Source organism: Enoplosus armatus, chromosome 1, assembly GCF_043641665.1.
Source record: "Enoplosus armatus isolate fEnoArm2 chromosome 1, fEnoArm2.hap1, whole genome shotgun sequence".
Taxonomy (NCBI): Eukaryota; Metazoa; Chordata; class Actinopteri; order Centrarchiformes; family Enoplosidae; genus Enoplosus; species Enoplosus armatus.
In genome coordinates, this window is record NC_092180.1 from 10,447,136 (window position 1) to 10,460,022 (window position 12,887).

Genomic DNA, 12,887 nt, shown 5'->3' on the forward strand with positions numbered 1-12,887 from the left:
CGGCATGCAGATGTTCCTGCTCTATGTATTAAACTAACATACGTATATAGGGTTGTCATGATAATTATCACTTGTTGTTGTCAAATGTAATGTGTGTCATGTATTCTTCATTATATTCAGGTTTGGTCACATTATATATTTGTTGCTGTTCTTTACCTACCACGCATCTACCATACCATCATTACTCCATAACACGTTGTGTGATCTGTAAAGTTCTGAGACACTACCCTTTCCCTGAAAGTATGCTGTAGGTTTAAAGAAAGCCCTGTCCACTGGGCCAAATGAGACAGTACTGCGTGTAGCTGCTGCAGTCCTACAAATGGTGTTTTTAAGAGGGTACCTCTGCTATCTTTTTAATTAATATCTGCCTTGAGGCGACTGGTTAGATACAAACAGAAAAAAAGCCTTGGTGAATACCAATGGTCTGGGGTAAAACTTTCCATCTGTGGTCAAAATAAAAATTAATTTGATCGAGTCCTCTTTAAATGATAAATAATTCCACGAATAATTCATCGTGAGTTCTTTTTGGCTCTGAATTTCTGTACACATAAAGCACTAATATTACCATCCCATTTATTTATATAAATCTAAGTGTATTAATTGAATTGACTAGATTTTATTTCAAAAATGTAACAAATAATAAGTAAGAAAATGAATGAATAAATATTACATGTCCAAAAAGGAGTAAGAAGAAGTTTACACTTATGTGGTCCTACTCCATTAAGATGGATCTTGAAATAACTGTTTTTCTGTTTTCCATTTAATTATTTTAGTTTTATATTTGAATTTGAACAAGTTTCCTAATATTTAATATCTTCAGCACCAATAAAATATCCACTGGCAGGTTATGGGAAGTCTTAGGATGTGCTAGTCCTGAATGAGCATTTAGAAGGACTGTAGTCTGGGAAATTACTAACTTTAATTCTTAGACAGCGGTATGCCGATTGATGAGTGGAGTCACAGAAGCATACAACCATATGTACTTCTGCAATTAAACAGTGATGATAGAATAGCTTCCTGAGATAAATGTAATGGTGTATCATTAGCTTCCATGGGTTGTCATTTTGAATTGGAAAACACTGAAAAAGAGACATTAAAAACCCATTTCAAAGCACTAATACTTTAAGCACCAGTCAGCTCTAAAAACTTTGTTTACTATTCTTCTTGGGGAACTAAACACCACGAGGGAGGTCACATCTGCCACTGCCAGTGTATGTTCCACTCTGAGCATCTAACACCTAATAGCCATTAATTACAGGCAAACCAGATTTGACTGAGCAAATGGGAAGCATACAGCATATATCTCTAAGCACAGGCCAGTGTTGAAGAGACTTCATATTGGCCTCTGAATGCGAATCTAGCTGAAGGGTGGAGTGCAACATCTTATCTGGGAAGCATTAGTACACACAATTTCAAGCACCAATTTATTTGCCTCTGAGCAATTAGAAAAAAAACAGAGCATGAGCAAAAATGTGAACTAATGTAATGAATGAAGAATCATTTGCCCAAAGCCACATTTTAAGTGTGTGTGTGTGTGTATGAATATATATATATATACTTGGATACGAGGTGCATGCATATGTGCATTTAAAACCAAAAAACGCAATTGAAATTTTTTTTTTAAACTAAGAGTAAGCTGGCACTGTGAAAGTAAACAGTGCAATCCTATTTGACCAGGCAAAATTGGCCACGTAGATGCTTGAGGGAACAAAAGTATCGGGTGTGCGAGGTCATCTCTTGGGAGAAAGAGAAATTAAATCAAAGCCATGACTAGCCATTCCTCAACCAACTCATACAAGGACAAGAGCAAACATTATTAGTAATTGCTTTTTTATTTGATCTTTTCATCTTTTTTTTCAGATAGATCACAATGAACACAGCCTTTAGACAATAGCAGTTGAAATAATCCATACAAATGAATGTCTCTGGTCTTTTCACCAGTTGCCCATTGTAGCGTGGAGCCCTATGCTATCAGTGTGGGCTTGGGGGTGAGGGGACGACACTGACAAACATTGGGTGCTTGTTTTAACTAACCAAAATGGCATGTTGACTCTATGTGTGTGAAGCAGTGGCTGTCTGAGTCTGCGTGCACCTGCATCGGTGTGAGTCAGAGACCAGAGGCGGTTAGCCACATTCAACAAGGCCCTGTCCTAATCACTTGGTAAAACCAACAGTCTCAAGTGGGCAAAAATAACCCACTCTAGGTTTGAGTAATGCACTGCCAAGAGTGTATGATACCAACAGTGTGTAATTAGACAATAATGAGAGGCCTTACATTATGCTCAATCTCCAACTATGTGTTGACCTCAGCAGCAGCCTCTGCTCTATTAGACAGCAAATAGCCTGAGAGAGGGGCCATGGCTTTAAAAGAGTACCTTCCATCCACTGGACCCAGCTCATTTCCTGCCCACAGTTTGTGAGTGTACAGACAGTGGCCAGGCCAGGGGAACACCATTAGAGGGGACAGCACTCTTAAATGTGCCTGAACTGTGACAGTGACTGTTTGTGGCAGCCAGACTGAGTAAAAGACAAAATCCCAGGGTGACCTCTGCGCTTTGTTTTAATTAATGCCCAAATAAAAGGGAGACCACAGCAATAGAGGTTTGATGTGAGTTGAAATGTATAGAACACAGGTAACAATTAAATAAGGAGGAAAGGAATTGTTTTGTCAAATAATAAGGGCGTGAAAGCGAATCAAGCACATGCACACACACACACACACACACACACACACACACACACACAGTAGAGAATGATTGATCCAGCATGAAGACTGAGCACAATGAGATAAAAAGAAAATAAAGCATGAAGACAAGTGTGGAAGTGTCACATTTGTCTGGGTAGTGTTTCGCCCTCTCTTTCAGCCTTCACTTTACCTTTAAGAGGCTATGCATTTAAATGAAAGGCAGTGTGCTGCTGAAGTGCCCAGGTGTGTGTGTGTGTGTGTGTGTGTGTGTCTGGGTGTGTGCATGCATGCATTTTTGTTAGGATCACAGTTGCAGTGCACACTTTGAACAGCACATTTTAGCAGTTTGTACTGTTTGTATGATGTGAATGTCAGGCCTGCTTGATTTATCCAGATATTTGAGAGAGATAACAAAAAAATCTCATTTAAAAATAACCATAAATATTTTCCTCCTCCGTCAAATCTTCCAAGCCCCGTCTAAAAACAGCCTCTGCCATCTCCCAGGAAAAGAGCAAGGGTAAGCCGAAACCAAATACTTTACAGACGAAAGAGAGGAGAAAAGCTAACAGTTGCTTTGCTCCTCAGAGGCGAGAAAGCAAACAGCTGAAAGAGAAAAGTAAGCAAATGAATTGTGAAATAAAAGATGGCAAGTAGGCAAAAGATACAGCAGAATGACAGGAGAATGTCCAAACATGTACCTCGATTAAGGAAATGAAGCACGAACAGAAATACCAAAATACTCAGATGTGACACGTCTGCAAGACATAATGAGTTATATCTGCTGTCAAGATTCCAACTCAGCTCAGATACACCAGGAGCCATATGAATGGAAGTCGCTGTTCCCTCTCATGGCTGCATCTTACATAGATTTGGTGATTGTGGTCATCTTTTCCAGAACACATCTAGTCTAATAGTCTACTGTTCTGCATATTTTACTGTCTGAGAATATTAGAAAAAGCACCTCCCATTCTTATTTCAGAGAGCGGCCGAAATGTGCCAAAATTTTCAAAAATAAATGTCTGTATTATTTTCTTTTTTTAAGAAAGCCTGAATGTGAAGACACTTGGTTATATAAACCGTGTACCTAAACAGCTAAGACATCAAATCCAAAGAAACTTCAGATAGAATTTCAGATGCCAAGTATCTCTGCAAAGTATGAGAATTCTAACATGTATTGAGGAGTACATACATAAACAACACAGACTGCTGAAAAAGAACCTATTTTGGTCCTTTATAGAAAATGCACATTCTGGTGGACCAGGGCTTTATAAGCAGTCACAAGCTCCACAGATACAACAAGCTCTCCGCAGAGACAGTAAGGCAGTTTTATGATCACCAAGGAAACCACTCCACTTTCCATATGGCAGGTTTCTTTTTTGGAAAGAAAGTAAAAACATAATGAACACAAAATACGCATACTAGTTATTGTTAAAGAAAATAGCTGCCCTGTAAAAATCTGCTCAGTAAAAATATTCAAACTGTTATCTTGTGGTTGTTGCTTTTTGTTGTTGGTTTGAATTGTATTCTAGATCAGCTGGCTCATTAAGCTTTCAACAGTTATTGTATTTGATCCAGCTGGATCTCAGGGTAAAAAGAGGCGACATCTCAAAAGCACTGAAGCCAGCCTGCAAAGATGCAGAATAGAGAGGAAAAAAAAACACCAACAAAAACCCAAACTAAAGCAAACTCACAGAGTTCGACAGCTACTAAGGCAACTTTTGCCAAATACAATATAAGCCCATGTATATTGCAACACAACTATATATTAATTTAATAAAATACACAATATAGCTTTTGTACACATAACAATTTGGCTCAAATGCACAGAAATTGCAGTAAAATCAATAAAAATATGTCAATTTTTTGATGTAAACACATCTAAATTGGATACATTTACACATATAATGATATTATGTATAGTGATAATGTGAAGGGACATTTTCTTGTTTGTTTATATTTTTGGATATTTGTCTTCGAAACAATGGCAGTGTCCTTTGCAGTTCTTTGAGTTGATACCCCGCACTTTACCTTAACTCGAGGACACTTTTTGCTGAGATTCCTCATTTCTTTTTTTCTTATAAAATGTATAAATATTTTGTTAATATTTGGACACTATACATGGATTCATACATATAATCATCTATATATTCATATAGATATCATTTTTTCACAGTTGAGGAAAAATGTCCCTTTTTATACAACTTGTGATTGCCTTAAGGCATAGTCACACACAGATGATAATTCACTGTACACAAGGGACTGAAAGCTGATGATGTTCATGTATAAGACAATTACACAGATGGCCAGTTGTGTGTAAGCATTAGTGTGTGTGTGTGTGTGTGTGTGTGTGTGTGTGTGTGTGTGTGTGTGTGCATGTATGTAAGGGCATCAGTGCATGTGAGTGTATCAGCATGTGTATGCGCACAGTGTAGTGCACATGTGTAAAAATTGGTGCGTTCAACTACACCAGTCAGCAACATGAATGTTTAAATAGAGGCGTGAGACAGACACAACTTACACATGTGGCTACAAATGACAGGTGAAACATGGTTACACTGTTAATAATTCTCCTTCAGCTTAGCATTTAAGCTCCTCCAACCACAAGTCCATAACCAACCCCTGCGAACACACCCCTGATTAACCAATCTCTCCATGTTCAAATACAGGATCCATCACACGTCAAACACCTATATTAAAGTCAGAAAAGATAAGGTGGTTTTGTGTATTTCGATCTTTCACTGTCCCAAATAGATTAGAATTGAATCTGTTTCTGCATCGATTGTCGTGTCTGACCATAAATAGTCCTTTTTCATTCAGTTTCTATGGCCATCACACATAATAGAAATCCACCTACACACACTTAGATATGTAGGATTTCACGAGAGACCATGAACAACACACTTATGAGCTGGTGGGCACTTAGATAATAGCTTGCGAGGTGCCAGAGGCATAAGCCTCTGCAATTTGCTTAAGAATCCAAAACAAAAAGAGTTTATAAATTCAGCAGAATTCAGATGGTTGCAGTTCCTTTTCGTTGGTAGGGATCTTAGCACCAAAACTGGTGCCAAATTACTGACATAATAAATGTTCCCGTTGTCCGTCCAGTGTCGGTACTTTTCAACAACAAATACAGTGAAAAGAGCCCCTATCATAAGAGCCATTTGACCTTTTTGATTTGTTTTGGTGACAGTTTTGGCATGAGAGTTTTTGGAATAGCATTCTATTCCTCTCTCTGCCTCCCTACTTCTTTTTGTTGCAGTCCTCTGTGTCACTTCCTGAGTGTGCCAGTGGCCTCACTTCCTCTGCAGTCCTGCAATAATTTGTCGATGTCTCTCACCACCTGGTCAGCGTCCATTCTGTCACGGTTCGCGTCGGGCTCCACCTGCTCCAGGACACACTCCATTTCACCTGTGGCCTCTTGGCTGATCCTGGAGCGGGCCTCTGCAAGCACCTTGGCCACTGGGTCTGAGGGAGGCAAGGGTGGGTAGACTCCCTGGTCCCTGGTTTGTTTGGTTGGTGACAGGTACTGACCATCAGGAGGCCCGTAGTGGCCTGAGCAGGTAGCAGGAGGAGGTTTGCCTTCAGCCCCGTCCGCTGGACTTTTGACTGAGGAGCAGGGAGACATGGTGGAGCAGCCCTTGGTAGGACTGCTAGAGGCTGAGGGTACCTCTTGGAGCAGTGGACTGAGGGCACGTTTCGCTTTCAAGTAGGGCTTGACATTGGCGACCAGGATGGTGTGGTCACGCCTCTCTTTTCCAAAAGTACAGAACGTCTTTTTGCCATTGGGGTTGACAGTCTCGTAGGTCTCTGTCTCGGGCACAGTCTCCATCCCCGCTGGTACAAACATATTGTTGCGGTAGTCGACGCCCTCTGCCTGGTTTCCTCCAGCAGGGAACTGGGGCATCCAGCAGCGGTCAGAATGACCCAGCACTCGGCACTCCTCAGTACAATTCACACAATCCTCATCTGCGGATAGAAAGAAAGGGAGGGGATGGATGGAGAAAAAGAAAGTGATATTTATATTAGTAGTGTGCACAAAATTGTGTAAAACCACACAGGGAAAGGGTAATAGAATCATAGTACTATTATGAAACTGAACAGTACAAAGAGTTGGAGCCCAAAGTTAGGGAAGTAGTGCCAAGCCTAATGAAATGATGTAAAAAAAAAAAAAAAAAGGAAGAGCCAGCTAAGGATGTCCCATTCCAAACACACATATAAATGCATGCACATGTGCACGCACGCACACAAACACACACCTTTCCAAGGGACTGGGGGACACCTGCTAGCATTTTCCAAAGCTCTGATCAAGGGGATGGCAGAGCATACAGAAGGGATGGGGAGGGAGAGAGAAAAACAACAACAGTTGAGGTTTGGCAAAGGCATAGTGCCGTTATCATAAATTCATGTCAGTGGGCTTTGAAGCCCTCCCTAGACAGAGACACTGTGCCAAATGGCTTGTGCTTCTTCCCTGTGTGTTTGTGCCTGTTTATTTGTGTGCTCCTTGTTGTCGTTGTGTGTGAGCGCATGTGTGTATAAGTGTGAGTGTGTGTTCTCCTCTTTCATCTCTATTCAGAAGGATGCACACTCTGGCTGATTATGGGAGTGTTCATGCCTGTGTCAAACAGATCCAGAACTTGGTTAAAAAAATAATAAAATAAAAAGAGGAGCACATTTTTTTTCTCCTCTTGGGCGTGAAGTGAAAAATAAAAGAAGAAAAAAACTGAGCATCTGTTGTCCCATAAATGGAATTTTCCATTGGCCGGGTGGGATGAAACCAAGAGAAGTCACGCAGACAGCCTGGATCAGTTGAGACCATACGAATGGAATTGGTACAACTCATTCCTTGTTTCTAATAAAAGCCATAATAGCTAGAGCATGTCGCAAGTTGATGATGTCATTATGTTATGTTTGCGGTGCAAAATGTGGTGGCAACACGCTGTAGCGCAGTTTTAATTTATGACACAGTTTTAATAATTTCATGGTTTATTGACTTACATGGCCTTTTAGCTTAGGTTGTTCAAATTTTAGGGATATAAAGCATGGTACAAATACCAATGTAGGCAAACAGTGGGTAAATATTTCTATTGCAGATGAAACTATCAAAACACCTTAGCGCTGCTCTTTAAAAGGAGCAAAAACTAAAAAAGAGTACATAGTTAAAATAACTTATGGAGTGTTAAGAAATATTTTGTTCATGTTTCTACATTCAGAATTGTTTTGGATCAATATGTTTTGTGTGTTTATTCAGTAAAATCTGACGACAAAACGTCAGATTTTTAAATTTATGACACAATTTCAATACTTTTATCAATTATTACAGTTTATTGACTTGCATAACCTTTTAGCTCAGGTTATAAAGATTTTAGGGATATGAAGCATTTGAAAATACTCCAAGAAATGACATCACAATAAGCAAAAATACCAATGTAGGCACTGGTGGACCATTTCAATTGCGGGGTTCAAAGGGTTAACACTGCTCTCCAGTAAAATCCAAAGTTTGCTTGCACAGGCTTCTAAACAAATGCAGCAGCTCAGGCCCATTTGCATATTGGTTTTGAGATATGCGATGCATCTCTGCCTGTTTGTGGAGCCAAAAGCTGCAGATAAACACCACGCTTCAAATTTCTTAGAGCAATGCAACACTTGCTTGTTTGTTCAAATATACTTTTTTAGAACAAAACAAACTGCAACAGAACCGAGGCAGCTTTCTTTGTTAGGAGGAATTAGGCAAGTCTATTCATAGGAGCTTAATTTCTGCATTATTGGTGTTTGTATAGCCCAACAAAAGTGTCAGTAGCAAAAGTGTTAGACAGCAGTAATTGAACTAAAACATAAGCAGAGACTTCTTGTCACCTTTCACCTCCCCTGTTGAATGTTAATGGTTTAAACTTTGATTCCTCATGATGGCTCTTTGTCCTCGTATACAGAGTGTGAGACCAAAGCTACATTTTAAATCTGTGTAATTTATCTTCCTGTAACAAGTCTGTTGTGGTTTGAATTCTGAAACTGGAGTTAGTAGGTGAAATTTTGAGGGGTACGTTAACACAGTATTTGAAAATGTCCTCTTAGACAAGGTAACATTTAAAGGAGCAAGAGGGAGGCTACTCAGGGCCGAACAGCATTTCCACTATTATTATTTTAAACTTAATGTGAGAAGACAACATTACTATTGGAAGCTGCAAAGCCATCCCATCAATTCCATTATGTGATGCATGGACCTTTACAGCAGAGCGAGAGTGCTGCTTTAAAGACCACAAACTTGGGACTAATACAATCTTTTCGTTGATGCAAATGAGCGGGAAGAGTGGATGTGCTTGAGTGCACTTGGCTAGGCTGTCTTTGCTGTGTTGCGGGTCAGCAGCCTTGATTCCTGAGAGAGTGCCCTCCTAAGCTGTAGAGATGAGCTTAACACTTCACAAATGTTTGAAGAAGCCAAACAGCGCTGACAAAGAGAGCCTGACATTTCCCATGCCAGACCAGTTTGAGATGGACTACATTGAAATGGTGTGGGGGGTGAGCAAATGCATCCGAACACACTGAGAAGCATTTGTCTGCATGCGCCTGTTGTTTGTGCAAGAGTGATTTGAGTATGAAAATATAAACAACATGTCAAGAGCACAAAGATCGATGATTTGGTCGAAAGCTTGTACATACATAATACAAACCTGAATACACTTTCTAGCCAGAACATGCTATTACTGTAATCCATCACCAAGCCACAAAATATAGACCCTACGCGTAACCAAGCTTAGTCGCTAGACAACCACTGTCTTTCACACACCCAGCTTGCATGCATTCCAGACACACACAATTAACTTGGCTCCTACAATGTCTTCATGCTCTCAGAGGTGATTGTCCATTCACCGTGTGCATATTAAAGCATAAATAATCCATGCAGACATATTTCCCTCTATTTAGTTGGAGGAAACCTCTGATAGATTATTCATGTCTCAGCTGCACGTTCAACCTTGAGGCGTTCTCCTCATATCTATGGCTAACAATATGACATATGAGAGCAAGGGTGACATTCGTCTCCCTCCCTCTCTCCCTCTGTCTCTTCACCATGGCTCCACCAGCTCCCTGGGATGGGCCACAGAAGCCTCTAACAAGGACACATTTGCCTGTGATGATTTGGCAACCAGGGCGTGCTCAGTCGCCCCCTCTCCAGTTTCTCTCTCAGCGCTGTGTATGGTCCTAGATAAATTACACTGATAGACACACTGGAACATGCAATCATTTGTCACAATTTGATTCACCTCTCAGTCAATGATTTGATATGGTGCAGTGATAATCTGCTTGATTCATTATTTTCGAATATACAGTAAATCATTGAGATTTAGAATCACATTACCGTATTAGCTTTGCTATTTCCCCATCACCTGCTTTTACTGTCCACTCACTTTTACATTTTGTGTTGACATCCTGTTAGTAGATGTCCTCAATCTATCATGGGATTATTTTTTCGTTTTTGCGACATCATTGCTTCCATTTTTCAGCTGAAAGTCTAAGTATTTGTTGTAAAATCAAAAACCTCAAGATAGCTTGTACCTCAAGATATCAATCTTTGTTTACAACAGGCACACAGTATTTTTATCTTTCAGCATGCACTCTTTTATCAAGTTTGCAATCTTGGGCACTGATATCATATTGCTAAAGAAAAATGTGTCCTTAAATCTCATCTTACATGCAAACAGCCAGTACATCTTATAACCACATTGGCCCTGAACCAAATGGGAACAAATGAAAAAGACAGGGGATGATGCAATGACATGCAGCAAGAATTTTACATGACTCAAAATAAAGCGTGACCAAAACATCTTAGACATCAGAAAGAAGAGAGGAGGCAAAACTCAGCTTCACTTACGAGGAAAAAGTCACAGACACTCAGGAGGCAGGCACAGTTGATGTTTGTATCTTTGCAGGCCTATTGTAGACACTTGACCTGAATCCCTGATTGAAATCAGATATTTATTACACCTCTATTGCCAACAAAAAAAGTTTAATTAACTCCACACACTCTTTTGTACTTGTGGGTGCTTTTTTAACAGCGAGCAGCCAGAGCTATCTTACTACCTCTGGCAGGGTTAATTGCCTTGCTTTAGGGCAGAATAGCAAGACTGGGTAACAATGAGTTAGATAGGATAGCTATGTAGCTGCCAGTTATCTTTACTGCTAAGAGCACATGAAACAGATATAAAAGTAGCAAAGCTGCTCTGAGGAATCTTTGAGCAATAGCAAAAGGACACACTGTGAACCTTAATTCAGCAACACTGCAAAAAGAAGGAGAAGAAGTAAATGATCCTGGTTCACAGTGTTATTTGTCAACATCAGAGATTGCCGTGCCTCGTAACGGCACCCGGGGTGAGATAGGCTAGTGAAAGTGAAAGATAGATGAATGAAGGATTTGTTAATTACTTTTCTGAACCAATGGTGCCTTATCTAAAATGTAAAAATCAGTCCCGACACTGCCCGACAAGGCAGTTCTTGCAGAATAAATTATGAATAATTGGAATTAATTATTTCAATGATGAATTCCATTTAAAAGCAGAGTAGAGCATCTAAAACATAGTGTGTAATGACTACCCAATGTATTCAAAACAGAAAAGGGCAAGGACACAACATCTATTGTGCATTGAAATTGCATATGTACGGTATGTCTTTACATGTATGTGTCTGTATGTATGCAGGCATGACAGTGAATGTATGAATGAATTTATACCTATAACTTAATATTTCAAACCAAACCAAAGAAACAAATCTAAGAGAGACGGACTTGCAGCTCATCTGTGATAAAAGAACACAATAAAAGGATTAAAAAAAAAACTATTGAACTGAAAAAAAAAAGTCTGATTTAAAATGTTTGTCCTCTCCGTTTTCTGTTGAGTGCCCTGATCTTCAGGATGTAGAGCACTGAGACTTTGTAGTGTAGTTAAGGTGGATTTACAAGAACAGGAAACTATTATTGGTATCTCATTTTTCAACCTACCCTTTACTAATACTCCTTGAGGAGCACCACACGAGTGCAGATGCAACAGAAAATACACAACAAAGAAATGAAGATGGTTGTGTATACCCATATTGACATATACCCCCCCCCCACACACACACACACACACACAATATCCACTATCACAGCTCCACTTGATATGATTCACAACCCAGTATCCACTGTAAAATGTCAAGATGGAATGAGGTCGATATTAAAAAACTCCAATAACCCAAAGGGGTCAGAAATAAATGCTGAAGGAAAAAAATAAAAAACTTAATACAGTTAAACCCAGTGGACTACTAAATTGTGTGTTCTACTGTCATTTAGCTAGTAATCATACAAAAACAGCCACATTTTATCACCATATTATATCATGAGAGTTATCGGTATCATGAAAACCTCCCGCAGCCATCTCAGCATCACAGCAAAAGTGAAGGTGTTTCTTCTACTAAGCCATAAAATGCCTCTCATCTCTTTCCAAAGCATAAAAAGACTGCCCCTCTGTTTTCCTTCCAGAAAAAAAGTATTTTACTAAATTAACAATTAATTAACGAGGGCCACGTAAAATCACACATGTGGGCACAGGGCTCTCCCTCAACACAGACTTAATGGAAAGTAACTGGTCACCACTCCTAGAGTCCTGAGTTGTTTTCTTCTCCTCTCTTCGATTTAATTTTTCAAACTTTCAGGGTGGAAGCTTTCAGTATGGTGCATGAAGGATGTGCACCTAAACCTGTGAGTGTAAAAGTGTGCTTGTGTATCAGTGTGTGTCATAAAGCATGGTGTGATTTCCCTAAACACCCTTTTCTCCCTCCAGACACCTGCCCCCCTGGCCCTACATGCCCATCCCTCCTCGCTTTATTACCCAGCCCTGTGATTAATGTCCCTCTGTCACACACTGTGGCTCCCAGGGAGGGAGGGTGGGAGGAACCACGAAAGAGCTGTACACACAGGCTGTGGCTAGCAAAGCAGCAGCAGCAGCAAGCTGAACACAGGACAAACTCTTGGTGTGGTAGAGTGTTCCCCAAGTTCAAAAATAAGGAGCAGGAAACTTAACTAAAAAGCTACAAACACATAACAATTTAGCATCCATCTCAGTGGTGGTGAATCATTTCACCATCACACCTGGGTAGTCATTAGACAGCTTTATGAGCTACCACAGTAGCCCATGAGGATGGAGAATGATCCGAGATAATGTGTGTGTGTATTTGT

At 40.0% G+C, this 12,887-nt stretch overlaps 1 protein-coding gene across 1 annotated transcript in view; it reads right to left on the bottom strand.

The window, feature by feature from the left end:
• Positions 1-5,954: 5,954 nt before the first annotated feature.
• The window catches only part of pcdh17 (protocadherin 17), a 49,695-nt gene continuing 42,762 nt past the window's right edge, over positions 5,955-12,887 (bottom strand). The window contains exon 4 of the mRNA XM_070911161.1: positions 5,955-6,652. Coding sequence (XP_070767262.1) covers positions 5,955-6,652 — 698 coding nt within the window. The remainder of the gene's footprint in view (positions 6,653-12,887) is intronic.